Genomic DNA, 19,605 nt, shown 5'->3' on the forward strand with positions numbered 1-19,605 from the left:
GAGAGGGTTTTACCATGTTGGCCAGGCTGGTCTCAAACTCCTGACCTCAGGTGATCTGCCTACCCCGGCCTCCCAAAGTGCTGGGATTACAGGTGTGAGCCACTGCGCCTGGCCAGAATCATTTATGTTGAAAATGTGAAGACATGACTTGTATGTGAATGCTACTACTGCTAAACCTCTGCACTACAAAATTCAAGTTGTCACACTTAGGCCCACATTAAAATGTTTAAAACACACGCATGCACACACACACACACACACACTGTTACCTTATCTTTGAACAAAGTCCAACCTAGTCGACTTTGGCCAATATGCCTTTTCTTTTTTTTTTTGAGACGGAGTCTCACTCTGTTGCCCAGGCTGGAGTGCAGTGGTGCTATCTTGGCTCACTGCAACCTCCGCCTCCCAGATTAAAGTGATTACCCTGCCTCGGCCTCCTGAGTAGCTGGGACTACAGGTGCCCACCACCACCCCCGGCTAATTTTTTTTGTATTTTTAGGAGAGGCGGGGTTTCACCATGTTGGCCAGGATGGTCTCGATCTCCTGATCTCGTGATCCGCCTGCCTGGCCTCCCAAAGTGCTGAGATTACAGGCGTGAGCCACCGCGCCTGGCCTGTTTTGTTTTAAAGTATATGACTCTAGAGGGCTATGACTATAGAATGGGTTTTTTGTTTGTTAGTTTTCTTTGAGAAAGAGTCTCACTGTGTTGCCCAGGCTGGAGTGCAATGGCATAATCTTAGCTCACTGCAACCTCTGCCTCCTGGGTTCAATCAATTTTCCTGCCTCAGCCTCCTGAGTAGCTGGGATTACAGGCACTCACCACCACACTAATCACCACCTGGCTAATTTTTGTATTTTTAGTAGAGACGGGGTTTCACCATGTTGATCAGGATGGTCTCAAATTCCTGACCTCAGGTGATCCACCCGTCTCGGCCTCCCAAAGTGCTGGGATTACAGGCATGAGCCACCACGCCCGGCTGACTGTACGATGTTTAAAGTGAAGCCTGATTAGAAAATTTAGTTTCTAGGCCCAGTAACCCTTCTCCTATAGTGTGAACTGGAAAAATCCATTTGTTTTAGGACTTGATTATTAGTAAGATTACCAGACAGAAGAACAGCAAAGACATGCGATGCTCCTTAGAAGAGAGATGTCTTTACAAATCAGGAGCCATGCTATAGGATGGGCACCAAGGGACTATCCCATATGGTAAAGAAACTAATCCGCTGATTATAGACCAAGAGCAAAACAATTAGTAATTAGGAACATTTCCTTTAATGCTGCCCTTCTGTCTCTGAAATTCACCTGTGCACCTTCCCATTCAAACTCCAGCTGTAGCTATTACTTCTAGCTCATAAATATTTATACCATCCTTTTTTACAGTAAGCATGACTAAGACTGAATTAACGGAAGCATGCAATCTGATTCGTTAACAAGAAAGCCACCAGGCATGGTGGTTCACGCCTATAATCCCAGCACTTTTGGAGGCCGAGGCAGGCTGATCACCTGAGGTGAGACCAGCCTGACCAACATGGAGAAACCCCATGTATACTAAAAATACAAAATTAGCTGGGCGTGGTGGTGCATGCCTGTAATCCCAGCTATTCAGGAGGCTGAGGCAGGAGAATCGCTTGAACCCAGGAGGCGGAGGTTGCGGTGAGCTGAGATCACGCCATTGCACTCCAGCCTGGGCAACAAGAGTGAAACTCCATCTAAAAAACAAAACAAAAAAAAGCCAATTGTACAGTTTATAACTAACGTTTGCTACTTGGCTAGTTTGAGACCCATATTGGGGTTGCAAAAATGCCCTCCACGTTTATGCTTATAATTTCTTTCCCTCCCTCCTTCCCTCTCTCTTTCTCTTTCTTTCTACAGAGTCTTGCTCTGTCGCCCAGACTGGAGTGCTGCGGCACAATCTTGGCTCATTGCAACCTCTGCCCCCCGGGTTCAAGTGATTCTCATGCCTCAGCCTCCTGAGTAGCTGGGATTACACGTGTGCGCCACCATGCCCGGCTAATTTTGTATTTTTTAGTAGAGATGGGGTTTCACCATGTTGGCCCGAACTGCTAACCTCAAGTGACCCACCCGCCTTGGCCTCCCAAAGTGCTGGGATTACAGGTGTGAGTCACTGCACCTGGCCTTAAAATTGCAATTTAACATATTTTAAAGAAGTGTTATGTGTCAGTCACCGTATTAGGAACTCAGAATACAAAGATAAATAGGGATACATGAGAACAGAGAAATAAAGTTTATTTGAATTTTTTTTTTTTTGAGACGGAGTTTCATTCTGTCGTCCAAGTTAGAGTGCAGTGGCGTAATCCTGGCTCACTGCAACCTCCGCCTCCCAGGTTCAAGTTATCTGAATAATTCAATCTGGACCATAATTTAGCCTCCAGAAGGGTCTGAAGAGAAGGGTCTATTGAAATTAAAAGGGAGCTAAGAGATTCAACCAAGTCTCTTAATTGTGGTTTTTAAGACTTTCTCAGGTGGGGCTCTGTGGCTCACACCTGTAATCCCAGCACTTTGAGAGGCTGAGCTCAGAAGTTCCAGACCAGCCTGGGAAACATAGTAAGACCCTTCCTCTACATAAAAAAAAAACAAAAAACTTTTTAAATTAACTGGGTGTGGTGGGTGTGGTGGGTGTGCCTGTGGTCCCAGCTACTAGAGAGACTATGGTGGGAGGACTGCTTGAGCCCAGGTGTTCCGTACTAGCCCTGGCAACATAGGGAGACCCTGTCTCTAAAGAAAGAAAAATGTAAAAATTAGCCAGGCTTGGTGGCGCCCGTAGTCCCAGCTACTCTGGAGGCGGAGGTGGGAGCCCGGGAGGTAGAGGTTGCAGTGAGCTGGGATCGCGCCACTCCACTCTAGCCTAGGTGATGGAGTGAGACCCTGTCTCCAAAAAAAGAAAACAAAAACAAGAAGCACTGTTAAGAACATACAAATAAATGAGAGAGACTGGGAGACGATATTTGCAAATCACTTATCTTCTTTTTGGAGAGGCATGATGATCTTGGCTCACTGCAACCTCCGCCTCCTGGGTTCAGGCAATTCTCCTGCCTCAGCCTCCCGAGTAGCTGGGACTACAGGCACACACCACCATGCCCAGCTAATTTTTGTATTTTTAGTAGAGACGTGGTTTCACCATGTTGGCCAGGATGATCTCGATCTCTTGACCTCGTGATGTGCCCACCTCGGCCTCCCAAAGTGCTGGGATTACAGGCATGAGCCGCTGCGCCTGGCCAATAAATACCCAATTTTAAAAATGAGTGCCTTCCTGGAAGAAGTTGCAAAAAAAATTTTTAAAGGGCAAAATATCTCAATAAACGTTTCACCAAAGAAGATAAACAAATAGTTTAACATGCGCATGAAAAGATGCTCAATATCCTTAGTCACTAGGGAAATGCAAAACAAAACCACAAGGAGATACTGCTTCACAACCTATCTAGAATGGCTGTCACCAAAAACACAGGCTGGGTGCGGTTAGTGCCTCAAGCCTATAATCCCAGCACTTTGGGAGGTTGAGGAGGGAGGGTCATTTGAGCCCAGGTTGGGCAGCACAACCAGACCTCCTCTTTACTACAAAAAAAAAAAAAAAAAAAAATTAGCCCCACGTGGTGGACTGCACCTGGAGGCGGGATTGCTTGAACCTAGGCGGTCAAGGCGGCAGTGACCTATGATTTCGCCATTAAACTCCAACACCTGTGACAGAGCCAGACCCTGTATCAAAAATTAATTAATTAAAAATAAAAAAGTCAGTAAAGTCTAAGTAATCACAATTTTATTTAAAAATATATGGGCTGGGTGCAGTGGCTCGCGCCTGTAATCCCAGTACTTTGGGAGGTCGAGGCAGTCGGATCACCAGAAGTGAAGAGTTTAAGACCAGTCTGACCTGGTCTTAAACCCCATCTGTACTAAAAAAAAATACAAAACTTAGCCGGGCGTGGTGGCACATGCCTGTAATCCCAACTACTCGGGAGGCTGAGGCAGGAGAATCGCTTGAGAATCGCTTGAACCCGGGAGGTGGAGGTTGTGGTAAACCGAGATCGCGCCATTGCACTCCAGCCTGGGCAACAAGAGCAAAACTCCATCTCAAAAAAATAAAGACTACAGAAACAAAGAAAAAAGTATATACATTGATTACAATTACCTAAAAGTCTTTAAAGGATTATAAAGTAATGTGCTAAAGCGAAAAACATGTATGGGTATTGGAATAATTTTATTTTTGCTTGAAAAAACACTTAATGGGGGCCGGGTGTGGTGGCTCACGCCTGTAACCCCAGAATTTTGAGAGGCCGAGGTGGGTGGATCCGGAGTTTTAGACCACCCTAGCCAACTTGGTGAAACCCCGTCTCTACTAAAAACACAAAAAATTAGCTGGGCATGGTGGTCCAGGCCTGTACTCCCAGGTACTCAGGAGGCTGAGGCAGGAGGATCACTTGAACCTGGAAGGCAGAGATCGCAGTGAGCCAAGATCGTGCCACTGCACTCCAGCCTGGGTGACAGAGCAAGACATCGACTCTTAAAAAAAAAAAAAAAAAAAGTGAAATTTTTATCAATTCTCAGCAAATTAAAACAATTGATTGAATGTTTTAAATGCCACTTAAAAAAAAAGTGCATGGAAAAATCAACTTCAGTATCTTTAGAAGAAAAAAGTGGATTTAGGAAATCAGATGAAAAGGGGATGGTGAGAAATCAGTGCAAAGATTGGAAACTTTGCTTCCAAGGAGAAAAAAATACACTGTGGAAGTTGAAACAGCCTTTTATTTTAAAAAGTATTCTTGATAATGTGTTCAAAGACTGCCCTGGCTACCACCCAGAACTGGCAGTAAATGGAGCCAGCTTTGGGGAGGAATCTCCCTCTAGGGAATCTGGAATCACAGGTGCTGACAGCCCAAAGGAGGAACTGGAAACAGGTGAGTGAAACTCCTGGGGAGACTCTTAGCTGAGGAACTAGCTAGGGAAACTCCCTAAGCATGAAGGTTTCTATGGCAGATCAGAATCACTTACCCTTTCAAGCACTCAGGTTTTGTTTGCAGGCAAATTGTTTACACAATCAGGGGACTCAGTTGCCAGGAAACAGTCAATGTCCCCAGCTCATTAGTTTGATGGCAAATAAATCTACCAATATCAAGGCACCAGGCCTGGTCCCTGAGCCAAGATCAAGTCCAATTGATGCTGTGGATTATTTCCTACATGGTTTTTTGTTTCTTTTTTTTGAGACAGAGTCTCGTTCTGTTGCCCAGGCTGGAGTGCGTACAATCTCGGCTCACTACAACCTCTGCCTCCCAGATTCAAGCGAGTGCCTCAGCCTCATGAGTAGCTGGGATTATAGACGCATACGACCACACCCAGCCAATTTTTTTAGTAGATACAGGGTTTCACCATATTGCCCAGGCTGGTCGCGAATCCTAGCCTCAAGTGATCGGCCCGCCTTGGCCTCCCAAAGTGCTGGGATTACAGGTGTGAGCCACTATGCCTGGCTGGCTTCTTCCTTTTCAAAGGCTTCCCTCATCTTATCAGAATCATTTCCATGCTGACTTCAGTCTGTTCATATTCCCCTTCTATTTGCTTTCTGAAGACATCCCAGGGTTTGAACAGGAGAATCTTAGTGACTAGGAGAAAGGCTATGTGTGCTAAATTTTGCTTTCAGGATCATGGAACTTTGAAGTTGCCAGGGAGGAACTTTCTGTTCCCCTAAAGTTTCTGAACTGCTTCCGCAAGTGTGGTCTGGGAATGGTAACATCATTATCTGGGAGTTTGCTGGAAATGCAAATTCCTGGGTCCCAACTAGAACTACTGAATCAGAATCTATTGGGAGGAGGGTCCAGCAATCTGTTTTGAAAAGCCCTACAGCTGATTCTGATGCTTACCAAAGTGCAGGAAGCACTGCGCTATACCAACTTGTTATTAGACAACTATGCAGGAAAATAGCTGTGTTATCAGACTGTATTCAAAGGCCCTGAAGCCTAAATATTTGCTGATTCTGATATTTGCTAAAGTGCAAGAAGCACTGGGCTATACCATCTTGTTATTAGACAACTATGCAGGCAAATAGCTATGTTATCAGGGCCTGTATTAAAAGGCCCTGAAGCCTAAATATTTTAAAATATTTCTTACAGCTGGATGTGGTAGCTCACACCTATAATCCCAGCACTTTGGGAGGCCAAGGTGGATCACTTGAGCCCAGGAGTTGAAGACAAGCCTGGGCAACATATCAAGACCCTGTTTGAAAAAAAAAAAAAAAAAAAAAAAAAAAGCTGGGCACGGAGGCTCTCATGCCTGTAATCCCAGCACTTTGGGAGGCCATGGCAGGCAGATCATGAGGTCAGGAGTTCGAGACCAGCCTGGTCAACATGGTGAAACCCATCTCTACAGAAAATACAAACATTAGCTGGGCATGGTGATAAGTGCCTGATAATCCCAGCTACTGGGGAGGCTGAGGCAGGAGAATGGCTTGAACTCAGGAGGCAGAGGTTGCAGTGAGCCGAGATCATGCCACTGCACTCCAGCCTGAATGACAGAGCAAGACTGTCTCAAAAAAAAAAAAAAGAAACACAAAAAACAGCGGGGCGTGGTGGCTCATACCTGTAATCCCAGCACTTTGGGAGGCTGAGGCGGATGGATCACCTGAGGTCAGGAGTTTGAGACCAGCCTGACCACCATGGAGAAACCCCATCTCTACTAAAAAAATACAAAATTAGTGGGGCGCGGTGGCACATGCCTGTAATCCCAGCTACTCGGGAGGCTGAGGAAGTTGAATCACTTGAACCCGGAGGCAGAGGTTGTGGCGAGCCAAGACTGTACTATTGCACTCCAGCCTGGGGAACAAGAGTGAAACGCTGTCTCAAAAACCAAAACAAAAATTCCACAAAAAAACCAGAAAACTGTAATTCAATAGGTAATGCTGTGTTCCAATAATTTTTTTTTTTTGAGATGGAGTCTCGCTCTGTCGCCCAGGCTGAAATGCAGTGGCATGATCTTGGCCCACCGCAACCTCCACCTCCCGGGTTCAAGTGATTTTCCTGCCTCAGCCTCCTGAGTAGCTGGGACTACAGGTGCGTGCCACCACACCTGGCTAATTTTTTATATTTTTAGTAGAGATGGGGTTTCACCATATTGGCTAGGCTGGTCTTGAACTTCTGACCTCGTGATCCGCCCGCCTCAGCCTCCCAAAGTGCTGGGATTACAGGTGTGAGCCACCGTGCCTGGCCATAAATTTTTATTAACAAATATTGGCAGCAGGCAGAATTTGGCCAGAGCCCACAGTTTGCAGACTCCTGTCCTAGGGAGTCAGGAGCTCAAAGTTCTTATCTGATGTGGAAACTTTGGGGCCATTCTAGACATGCACCTGAAAAGACTCCCAAAGTAACGGGTACTTTTCTTTCGTTTTTTCTTTTTTTTTTCTTTTTTTTTTTTTTCTTTTGAGATGGACTCTCACTGTGTTGCCCAGGCTGGAGTGCAGTGCTGCGAGCTCGGCTCACTGCAACCTCTGTCTCCTGGGTTCAGGTGATTCTCCTGCCTCAGCCTCCTGAGTAGCTGGGCTTAACAGGTGCGCAACACCACAAACAGCTAATTTTTGTGTTTTTAGTAGAGACAGGGTTTCACCATGTTGGTCAGGATGGTCTCTATCTCTTGACCTCAAGATCCACACCCTCAGCCTCCCAAAGTGCTAGGATTACGGGCATAAGCCACAGCACCCAGCCTATATAACAGGTACCTTTTTTTTTTTTTTTTTTTCCTTTGAGATGAAGTTTCACTCTTGTTGCCCAGGCTGGAGTGCAATGAGGTGATCTCAGCTTACCACAACCTCTGCCTCCTGGGTTCAAGCAATTCTCCTACCTCAGCCTCCCGAATAGCTGGGATTACAGGCATGTGTCACCACACCCGGCTAATTTTGTATTTTTAGTAGAGACAGAGTTTCTCCATGCTGGTCAGGCTGGTCTCAAACTCCCGACTTCAGGTGATCCACCTGCCTTAGCCTCCCAAAGTGCTGGGATTACAGGCGTGAGCCACCGCACCTGGCCTATAACAGGTACCTTTCTAATCCAGAACCTCCGTACAGAGTCCTGGCCTCTCACTGGCTTTCAAGGGGGTAGGGTTAAGTGTAGGTAAAGTATGCTTCCTGCATTCTCTTTCCTCAGTAAAGCTTGAACCAGAGAATGGAGACTATAGGCAGAAAGCATTGTAAGTCTGAAGACTGAGTTGAATCTAGTAGGCAAAATAACTGGATTGAGTTCAGCAGCAAAATATCTTGTCACTTTAACCTTTTTTCTCAGAACTATTATCAGGTAATGGTCACTTTAAAGGCTTTGAAAGTCAGCTGGGCGGGGTGGCTCAGGCCTGTAATCCTAGCACTTTGGGAGGCCAAGGCGGGTGGATCACTTGAGGCCAGGAGTTCAAAACCAGCCTGACCAACATTGTGAAACCCTGTCTCTACTAAAAACACAAAAAAGTTAGCCAGGCATGGTGGCATGCGCCTGTAATCCCAGCTAATCAGGAGGCCGAGGCAAGAGAATCACGTGAACCCGGGAGATGGAGGTTGCAGTGAGTAGAGATCACGCCACTGCACTTCAGCCTGGGTGACAGAGCAAGACTCCACCTCAAAATAAATAAATAAATAAATAAGGCTTTGAAAGTTAAGGCTTACATTTTATTAGTAGTCAAAACTTTCAAGTTTCAACCAAAAAAGGGCAGTCTTGATTCAAAAACTATTTCATCATGACACCAAAAGACAAATTCTAAAAAAAATAAAAAATTAAAAAATAAAAGACAAATCTTTTAAAAACAGACACATATAGTTAGTGAGGAGACTTAACAAGACCGTGATCTTACCATAATATTTTATATTGAATCTAACATGTTACATTTTTTTCCAAATGCTTTCCTTGCCTAACAAAAATGGGGTGTAACCCCATCATAAGAAAAGACCCATACAGGTGAAACCCCATCTCTACTAACATACAAAAAATTAGCCGGGTGTGGTGGTGGGCGCCTGTAATCCCAGCTACTCAGAGGCTGAGGCAGGGGAATCGCTTGAACCTGGGAGGCAGAGGTTGCAGTAAGCCGAGATCGCACCACTGCACTCCAGCCTGGCGACAGAGTGAAACTCCATCTCAAAAAAAAGAAAAAAGAAAAGACCCATACAATTCTGAAGTCCCTGTGCTAATTTTATTGCATGGGATGCTATCCTTGCCCTAGTTCATTAATTTCCCAAGGAAATTAGCACTTATAACCCGCTCCTTTGATTTTACCAAAACAAAGAATTACACACACACACACACACACACACACACACACACAGAGTCATGTACCTTTAAAGTCCTACAATCGGATGATGAACTTAACATTCAAAATATTTTATGAGGGATAAAAAATAGTCTTTTTCTATCAGTGTGTTCACACTTCCTGGCCTCTCATTAGGAAGCTGTAAGATGTCCTTCAATAAGATCCTGAACACGAGACAGAATAATCTCATTAGAGCTGCTGCAATTTTCTGGACCATATGGTGGGTCTATAGTCAGGACCCCAGCCACACAGAGAGTCCTTGGAGAATCTCCCTGTTCAGTGATGGGGATGTGGTTCTTCTCAAGCCATTTCTTTAGGCTGTTCTTTCTCTCTTCCAGATCCTCTGGGCTGTACGCTTTGCAGTCTCCAGACGTGAACAAATGCATCAGCTTCTCCCTCACTCTATGGTCCCCTTCATTCACAGTTTCAACAGTCTGCACTGCATGTCCCATAATTCCGGTCACAGACATGCTGCCATCTTCAAGGAAGTTCACAAGGACGATACTTTGGAGGAAAAGTAAGTTCAGAGGCATCATCAACCCAAGTAGGTCACTAAAATAATAGACACTCTACTCTGTTTGAAATTAATCCTGTCACCAACGAATGCTTCCATTTATTCAACAAACATTCACTAAGGATTCTAAATATGTAAACTTTTTGCCCAGCCTACAGCCAATCATTGTGGGATACAATTAAAGGACTAAACAAGAGTTATGAATGCCTTAAATGTGTATTAGAAAAGGAGGCAGGATAGCCAGGCGTGGTGGCTCACACCTGTAATCCCAGCACTTTGGGAGGCCAAAGCAGGTGGATCATGAGGTCAGGAGTTCAAGACCAGTCTCTGGCCAAGATGGTGAAACCCAATCTCTACTAAAAATACGAATATTAGCCGGGCGTGATGGCAGGCACCTGTAATCCCAGCTACTTGGGAGGCTGAGGCAGAGAATTGCTTGAACCTGGGAGGCGGAGGTTATAATGAGCCGAGGTCACGACACTGCACTTCAGCCTGGGCAACAGAGCAGGACTCCATCTCGGGGGAAAAAAAAAAAAAAAAAAAGAAGGCAGGGTAGACTTAACTTTTAGAGTTAAAAAAACAATAACTAGGCTGGGCACAGTGGCTCACACCTGTAATCCCAGCACTTTGGGAGGACAAGACGGGCAAATCACTTGAGGTCAGGAGTTCAAGACCAGCTTGGCCAACATGGTGAAACCCCATCTCTACTAAAAATACAAAAATTAGTTGGGTGTGGTGGCACATGTCTGTAATCACAGCTACTCGGGAGGCTGAGGCAGGAGAATCACTTGAATCCGGGAAGCAGAGACTGCAGTGAGCCGAGATGGAGCCATTAAACTCCAGCCTGGGTGACAGAAAAAGGCTCTGTCTCCAAAAAAAAAAAAAAAAAAAAAAGGCCAGGTGAGGTGGCTCACGCCTATAATCCCAACACTTTGGTTGGGAGGTCAGGCGGGCGGATCACAGGATCACAAGGATCGCAAGGTCAGGAGATGGAGACCACCCTGGCTACCATGGTGAAACCCCATCTGTACTAAAAATATGTGCCTGTAATCCCACCACTTAGGAGGCTGAGGCGGGAGAATCACTTGAACCGGGGAGGTGGAGGTTGCAGTGAGCTGAGATCATGCCACTGCACTCCAGCCTGGGCAACACAGCGAGACTCCATCTCAAAAAAAAAAAAGTTTTTGTGGTTACATTTATTTAAAGTCCTTATCTTTTAGGAGATATAGTGAAGTATATATAAACAAAATTATAGGCTGGGGACAGTGGCTCAAGCCTATAATCCTAGCACTTTGGGAGGCCAAGGTGGGCAGATCACCTGAGGTCAGGAGTTCAAGACCAGCCTGGCCAACATAGCAAAACCCCATTTCTACTAAAAATACAAAAAATTAGTGGGGCATGTTGGCGCATGCGTGTAACCCCAGCTACTCGGGAGGCTGAGGCACAAGAATTGCTTGAACCTGGGAGGTGGAAGTTGCAGTGAGCCAAGATCACACCACTGCACCACTCCAGCCTGGGCAACAGAATGAGACTTCATCCCCCCCTGCAAAAAAAAAAAAAATATATATATATATATATATGTGTGTGTGTGTGTATATATATATATGGTAAGAATAATTTCTATGCCCCATTTCTATGAAGTTGCCTGGTCTGAAAATGTAATCTATAGTCGGAACAGCATTTAGATTCAAAGGCAGTTAAGTTCTCATATGTAGGCTGGGTAAAGTGACTCAGTCTGTAATGCCAGCACTCTAGGAGGCTAAGGCGGGCAGATCCTTGGAGCTCAGGAGTTTGAGACCAACCTGGGCAACACGGCAAAACCCCGTCTCTACAAAAAATACAAAAATTAGACGTGGTGGCGAATGCCTGTAGTCCCAGCTACTCGGGAGGCTGAGGCAGGAGAATCGATCGCTTGAACCTGCGAGACAGAGGTTACAGAAAGCCGAGATCTCGCTACTGCATTCCAGCCTGGGTGACAGTGAGACCCTGTCTCAAACAAACAAAAAATTCTTAGATGAAAGTATTAATAATTAGCCTTTCATTTATCTGCTTTGTCTATAACATACAGGTAGCACAAAGGGGTGTCAAGATTTCAGGCAAGTAGGATGCATACTCACTTGGCAGAGACTGGGTCTGTAGTTAAAACCCATCCTTTATACTCATTCTTCTCACTGGCTGTCACTCGGACCTCTTTGTAAATGTAATCTTGCCATTCTAAGGGGCCTTTCTTCATCCATTCACTCATGATTGCCACCTGTCTAGGTCTGAAACAACCACCAGTGCTGGTTAATATATGTTCCACCTAAGCAAATGTCTTATCCCTAATCTCCATCCTATCCTAGAGACAGAGAACATCTGTGATTTGCCTCAAGTTCGTAATAAGTTACTTAACACAATTAATTATTAATGCATGTACTGATAGGAACTCATACTATAGTTGGGGAAAAGAACACGTGTAAAGGCTGCTTGAGAATTTTTGTTTCTCAGGAAAATAGTTAATATGTACAATTCGGCCTAAAGCAGAGGGGACACCAATTTGCCGCGGGTGCAGTCTGAGGAAATTCACCCAGCACATATCTATTCCGGTGTACAACCACATTCCAAATCGCTTTAACTCTGGCCTGCAGATGATGCTCAAACCCTTCAACTCTGCTTTTCCTTCCATCGACCAAAGGACTTCGTCCCACTCAACTGAAGCAGAGAACTCTCCTGATATCCACCCACGCGTTCTCTGGCTCTGTGTCTCCGCTGGATCCCGCCATCGAGAGGCACCCCCGATTTATGACAACTGTCCTTAAAATTTGTTTGAAGGATGCACAAACGAGGGGGCAGCGGCCAGAGCTCTAGAGCTTAGATTTCTGGTCCTGTCCTGCAGCCACACGACACCTAAGGCTGTACTCAAAACCAAGTGGTACTTAACGTTTAAGTACCTGACAAACGAGAAAAATACCGGTTAAAAAACTCCTTGCAACACTGGGTACTCAGCAACCACGCTTTGAGGAAGGACCGTTGAGAGGAGCCTGCCTGAGACCAGCATGCTTTGCGCCGATCGTCACTTCCTTCCCCCAGAATCCTCTGTTTTGTAGTCCTACTTGGAGGTCTGGGAGTCGCGGGACCTCCAGTGTAGGAGGCGGACAGGGGCTAACGTTCTTCTCTAATAATAATAATAAGCCCGCATGTCCTCTAGGGCTATCCCTCTCCATTGCCACGACGGACATTTCAAATAATCTCTTTTTTTTCTTTAAAGAGGAAAAAGTGGCCGGGCGCGGTGGCTCACGCCTGTAATCCCAGCACGTTGGGACACCAAGGCGGGCGGATCAGGAGTTTGAGACTGGTCAGGAGTTCGAGACAGGTAAGGAATTCGAGACCAGCCTGGCCAACATGGTGAAACCCCGTCTCTACTAAAAATACAAAAAATTAGCCGGGCCTAGTGGCGGGCGCCTGTAATCCCAGCTACTCAGGAGGCTGAGACAGGAGAATCGCTTGAACCCGTGAGGCGGAGGTTGCAGTGAGCCGAAACCGCACCATTGCACTCCAGCCTAGGCAACAAGAGCGAAACTTCGTCTCAAAAAAATTAAAAATAAAAATAAAGAGGAAAAAGCTCGTACTAGGTCCTCAATGATGGTAGACTTGGAAATGCACTTTTGCCTTAGAATCAAAGCACATGAACCCTCAGGGTAAATCCTAAAGCTCTAGGAATGTGAGGTGAACGTGCCGTGGAGAAGAGCGATAGGGCTACTACATACAGGAAAGGGGTCCTGATCCAGACCCCGAGAGAGTTGTTGGATCTCGCGCAAGAAAGAATTCAGAGCGAGTCCGCAGTGCAAAGCAAAAGCAAGTTTATTAAGAAAGTAAAGTGGTGAAAGAACAGCTGCTCCGTAGACAGAGTAGGATGTTCCCAAAAGTAAGAGGAACATGTCCACCCTAGATACAATAGTCCTATATATGAGGAGATGCGTTCTACTTCCAGGGTTTATGATAAAGGATTAATTTTCTTAATTACTGTATTTTGCAAGCATCAATATTATTATCTTTAAAGCAAAATTAGGAATGCCTTTGTTCTCCAGATATTGGGATATCTGGACCCTCCCAAGTCTGGGTCTGTTTAGTAAACTTTTTTTTTTTTTTTTTGAGACAGAGTCTCACACTGTCACCCAGGTGGAGTGCAATGGTGTGATCGGGGCTCACTGAGAACCTCCACCTCCCGGGTTCAAGCGATTCTCGTGCCTTAGCCTGCCCAGTGGCTAGGATTACAGACATGCGCCACCACATCTGGCTAATTTTTGTATTTTTAGTAGAGACGGGGTTTTGCAGTGTTGGCCAGACTGGTCTCAAACTCCCAACCTCAAGTGATCCGCCCGCTTCAGCTTCCCAAAGTGCTGGGGTTACAGGTGTGAGCCACCGCGCCCGGCGGCAAACGTTATTAATATGTTCCCTTAACCATAAACATCAAGAGGCTGGGAATGCCTAACTTTCTGAGAATGCAGCCCAGCAAGTCTCAGCCTCATTTCCCTAGCCCTCACTCAAAATGGAGTCACTCTGGTTCCAACGTCTCTGACACGGCCAAGGTATTTCTTGTTTGCTTGGCTTGTATAGGGCAATTAAAATGCCTGCTCCTTTGGGATGTGCACTCAGTACAATCTTGTTAAAGGTGCAGAAGCTGGAAAGAAATGAACCAAACCGGGTTGAATTTCATCTAGCAGATCACTCTCTATAAACCCCTCCAGTGGAAAAGTGCAAAAGACTTGCTTCTGCTACAGATTTCTGGTCACGCACTTAACTGGCTTCTGGTATGATCCAGAATCTTTTTTAGGACTAAAAAATGGTACAAGGTGCTAAACGCTGAATTCCTGGAAATGTAAAAACCAAGGGAGATTTACAAAAACCGAATGAAAAGACTATTAAAGGTGTAGAAAACATCAAAAATTAATCAGCTTTTCCCTTACTCCTTGAAATTTAAATTCCATGTAATCTTCAAAGTATATTTTGTTATTGTCATCATTTCAATAATCTTTCCCATAGCCTTTATTCATTACATGATTGGCTGATTATATTAATTGTAGTTTTAGTGGATTGTTAGATTTTGCTGGTTAACGCCCTCTGTAAATCTACAAAGAGCTCATATAAGTGCCAATTGTTATCATAGTGTGAAGGAAAACACTTGAACTCGTAAAAATTCAGTCCAAAAGAGTTACAACCAACATGTGACAAACTTCATTTTCTTTTTTTTTTTCTTTTTTTCAGACGGAGGTTCGCTCTATCGCCAGGCTGGAGTGCATTGGCATGATCTCAGCTCACTGCAACCTCTACCTCCCAGGTTCAAGCAATTCTCCTGCCTCAGTCTCCTGAGTAGCTGGGACTACAGGTGCCCGCCACCACGCCCAGCTAATTTTTGTATTTTTTAGTAGACACGGGATTTCACCATGTTGGCCAGGATTGTCTCGATCTCTTGAGCTTGTTATCCGCCTGCCTTGGCGTCCCAAAGTGCTGGGATTACAGGCGTGAGCCACTGTGCCCCTCCAACAAACTGTTCATTTTCTTTATTTTTTGAGACGGAGTCTCGCTCTGTCGCCCAGGCTGGAGTACAGTGGCCGGATCTCAGCTCACTGCAAGCTCCGCCTCCCAGGTTCACGCCATTCTCCTGCCTCAGCCTCCCGAGTAGCTGGGACTACAGGCGCCCGCCACCTCGCCCGGCTAATTTTTTTGTATTTTTTAGTAGAGACGGAGTTTCACTGTGCTAGCCAGGATGGTCTCGATCTCCTGACCTCGTGATCCGCCCGTCTCGGCCTCCCAAAGTGCTGGGATTACAGGCGTGAGCCACCGCGCCCAGCCTCATTTTCATTTTTTTTTTTTTTTTTTTTTTTTTTGAGACGGAGTCTCGCTCTGTAGCCCAGGCTGGAGTGCAGTGGCCGGATATCAGCTCACTGCAAGCTCCGCCTCCCGGGTTCACGCCATTCTCCGGCCTCAGCCTCCCGAGTAGCTGGGACTACAGGCGCTGCCACCTCGCCCGGCTATTTTTTGTATTTCTTAGTAGAGACGGGGTTTCACCGTGTTAGCCAGGATGGTCTCGATCTCCTGACCTCGTGATCCGCCCATCTCGGCCTCCCAAAGTGCTGGGATTACAGGCTTGAGCCACCGCGCCCGGCCTTTCATTTTAAGCTGTACTCTATACTCCAGAATGAAAGACTTTGGCCTGTGTGTGTGTGTGTGTGTGTGTGTGTGTGTGTGTGTATTCTACAAATAGAAACGAGTGTCAAGGTAAACTTCAGTTACTCCCCATCCTTTTTTTTGTTTTGTTTTTGGTTTTGAGACAGGGTCTCATTCTTTCTCCCAGGGTGAAGTGCAGTGCAAGGGCCATGATTCACTGCAGACTGGACTTCCTGGGCTCAAGCGATCCTCCTGTCTCAGCTTCCAGAGTAACAGGGACTACAAGCGTGTGCCACCATTCCCTCCCTGCTGATGTTTGTTTGTTTGTTTGTTTGTTTGTTTTAATTTTTGGTAGAGACAAGGTCTTGCCATGTTGCCCAGGATGGTTTCTAACTCCTGAGCTCAAGCGATCCTCTTGCTTCAGCCTCACAAAGTGCTGGGATTACAGGCATGAGTCACCCTGCCTGGCCAGTTACTCTTTTTAAGGTGATGAGACTGGGGCAATTTCCCTACCTTTTTGCTCCTTTAGCCTTGTAAGTAAAATTCTCAGGAACTGCTGATGCAAATCACTGACTTCTAAGAGACTGGTGCCCAGCCCACTTCCTAACACAAGTTCTCAGAATGGCCCTCTCCTGTAGCTGGTTGTCACTGAGTTCAAATGGGGCTACCTCCTTTCCTAGGTCAGCCCTTACCGTTGGTCCCCCTAGAGCCTTTCACTCCATTTGGTGTCCCTCCCTTCACATTCTCTGCTTTTCTACTTCTCCTCCATCTCCTTCCAAAGATTTGCCAGCCTCACCCTCAAACCCACAAACACACACGTACCTTTCTCTGCCAAATCCAAAATGACTTATTTTATTTATTTATTATTATTATTATTTTATACAGTCTTACTCTGTCACACAGGCTGGAGTGTAGTGGTACCACTTGACTCATTGCAGCCTTGATCTCCCAGGATCAAGTAATCCTCCTGCCTTGACCTCCCAAGTAGTTGGGACTATAGGAACGCTCCACCATGCCTGGGTAATTTTTTCTAGAGATGGGTTCTCACTGTGTTGCTACACTGGTCTTGAACTGCTGGGCTCAAGCTATCTGCCCGCCTTGGCCTCCCAAAGTACTAGGATTACAGGGGTGAGACACAGCACCCGGTCACTTCTTTAACTAACTTCTGTTTGTTAGAACTTGTGCCAGGCACTATTCTAATTACTTTCAAACATTCACTCATTTGGTGAATGAGTACACAGGCTATAGACAATGGGGAAATTTTGATATATGGAGTGGCATGATTCAATTAGTATATTAGAAAGGATTAGAATCAGTAAATAAGCTACAGAGAATCAGGAAATGTTGATTTATGGGATGATGATATGATTAAATTAGTATATTAGAAAGGATGCTGAGAAATTGGATATGGGGAAAATAGTGAAGTATAGAGCAGCTACACCATGAGACATTATATAAAATATACTTTCCTGCTTAGAATAATAGTATTATGAAAAAGACTCCAGAACAACCATCTTTCTAATAGAAAATCTGGGCCGGGCACAGTGGCTCACGCCTGTAATCCCAGCACTTTGGGAGGCTGAGGTGGGAGGATCACGAGATCAGGAGTTCAAGACCAGCCTGACCAATATGATGAAACCCCATCTCTGCTAAAAATACAAAAATTAGCCAGGCATAGTGACATGCACCTGTAATCCCAGCTACTCAGGAGGCTGAGGCAGCAGAATCAATTGAACCCAGGAGGTGGAGGTTGTAGTGAGCTGAGATCGCACTACTGCACTCCAGTCCGGGTGACACAGCGAGACTCCATCTCAAAAAAAAAAAAAAAAAAAAAGGAAAAAGAAAAAGAAAATCCAATTTTAGGCTGGGAGAGATGGCTTATGACTGCAATCCCAGCACTTTGGGAGGCCGAGGCCGGTGGATTGCTTGAGGTCAGGAGTTGGAGACCAGCCTGGCCAACATGGTGGAACCCCATCTCTACTAAAAATACAAAAAATTAGCTGGGTGTGGTGGTGCGTGCCTGTAGTCCCAGCTGCTCAGGAGGCCAAGGAACGAAGAATCGCTTGAACCTGGGAGGCAGAGGTTGCAGTAAGCTGAGATTACACCACTGCACTCCAGCCTGGGCGACAGGGCAAGACATTGAAAAGAGAGAAAGAGAGACAGAGAGAGGGAGAGAGGGAAGAAGGAAGGAAGGGAGGAAGGGAGGGAGGGAGGGAGGGAGGAAGGGAGGGTCCAACTTAGAGAGATGTGTCTCCAAATTGATTAGTGTTATCTACCCTGCCCAGAGGGAAGATTTTACAACCTCAGAGAGGGAAGATTGGTTTCCCTGGCAGTAAAGTGAAGATAAGATTGTTTTCCAAGGATGAAAATGCTTTGGTTGGGTGTGGTGACTCACTCCTTAATCCCAGTACTTTGGGATACTGAGGCGGGAGGATTGCTTGAGGTCAGGAGTTCGAGACCAGTCTGGCCAACATGGTGCAACCCCATTTCTACTAAAAATACAAAAATGAGTTGGGTGTGGTGGTGCTCATCTGTGGTCCCAGCTACTTGGGTGACTGAGGCAGGAGAATCACTTGAACCCAGGATGGGGAGGCTGCAAGGAGCCAAGATCACGCCACTGTACTCCAGCCTGGGTGACAGAGCGAGACTCCATCTCAAAACAAAGAAAGAAAAATCATCTGTTCAATGGAAATGTTAAGAAAAAAACAGAACGAAGGAAAAAGTGCTTCAATAGCACTATATCTATGTTTATGTACAGGAAAGCGACAGTGAGGTACCTTCTTCAAGCTCTAATAAACTGGCACTAAAAATTAAACTAAATGGATGTGAGCACTTTGCTGGGTGCAGTGGCTCACACCTGTGATCCCAACATTTTGTCAAGACCCTGTCTTAAAAAAAAAACACAGCATACACCAAATTTTGTTAGAAAAGAGATTAAGGGCCAGGTGCAGTGGCCCAGACTGTAATCTCAGCACTTTGAGAGGCCGAGGTGGGTGGATCATCTAAGGTCAGCAGTTGGGGCATGGTGGTAGGCGCCTATAATTCCAGGTACCCGGGAGACTGAGACAGGAGAATTGCTTGAACCTGGGAGGCGGAGGTTGCGGTGAGCCGAGATCGTGCCACTGCACCCCAGCCTGGCAACAGAGTGAGACTCCATCTCAAAAAAAAAAAAAAAAAAAAAGGAAAAGAAAAAGAAAACAGCTCTCTCTCTAGTGACAGAGAGAGGACTTCCAAGAGGAAAAGGCCCTCAAGAGCCCTTTGGAATTCTGAAACTTTGAGTTTTGAGAAGTTTCCTACATTGCAGGAAGTGGAAACTTAAATTCATCTTTGCAGAAGATCTTTGCTTTGTGATGAGAAAGCCACCATAAAAACTTTTAGTTGTAGAACTAAAGCAAGTCCTCATCTAACTCCAACATTGAAACCGCCCCTATAAACTTTATAAGATTAATTGGGGAAGAAACAAAAGTAAACCAAGTTTGCAGCACATGCAGCATTAATCTTGAGGTCAGCTTAATCCTGAGGCCAGCTTGATCCTGAGGTCAGCTTAACCCTGAGGTCAGCTTAATCCTGAGGTCAGCTTGACCCTGAGGTCAGCTTAACCCTGAGGTCAGCTTAATCCTGAGGTCAGCTTAATCCTGACCTGCTTCCTCGTAGTTGTTTG

The 19,605-nt window shown here is 45.7% G+C and overlaps 1 protein-coding gene and 1 long non-coding RNA gene across 3 annotated transcripts; one reads left to right on the forward strand and one right to left on the reverse strand.

The window, feature by feature from the left end:
- Window positions 1-8,626: 8,626 nt before the first annotated feature.
- On the reverse strand, window positions 8,627-12,819 carry GEMIN6 (gem nuclear organelle associated protein 6). 2 transcript variants are annotated; one of them, XM_005576073.5, is made up of 3 exons: window positions 12,748-12,819; window positions 11,915-12,061; window positions 8,627-9,787 (listed from the first exon to the last, which is right to left on the reverse strand). In XM_005576073.5, exons 2-3 carry the CDS (start codon window positions 12,040-12,042, stop codon window positions 9,415-9,417), a joined length of 501 nt encoding a protein of 166 aa, XP_005576130.1. In that variant the 5' UTR covers window positions 12,043-12,061; window positions 12,748-12,819; the 3' UTR covers window positions 8,627-9,414. The 2 variants fall into 2 exon arrangements, with proteins under 2 accessions (XP_005576130.1, XP_005576131.1); XM_005576074.5 differs by having other exon boundaries at window positions 12,728-12,819.
- Window positions 12,820-13,008: 189 nt separating this feature from the next.
- On the forward strand, window positions 13,009-16,254 carry LOC135966916 (uncharacterized). Its single transcript, XR_012422483.1, has 3 exons — window positions 13,009-13,149; window positions 15,042-15,114; window positions 16,132-16,254. It is a non-coding gene; the product is annotated as an uncharacterized lncRNA (long non-coding RNA).
- The last annotated feature ends 3,351 nt before the right edge of the window (window positions 16,255-19,605 follow it).

This window comes from Macaca fascicularis, chromosome 13, assembly GCF_037993035.2.
Source record: "Macaca fascicularis isolate 582-1 chromosome 13, T2T-MFA8v1.1".
In the NCBI taxonomy this organism is placed as follows: Eukaryota; Metazoa; Chordata; class Mammalia; order Primates; family Cercopithecidae; genus Macaca; species Macaca fascicularis.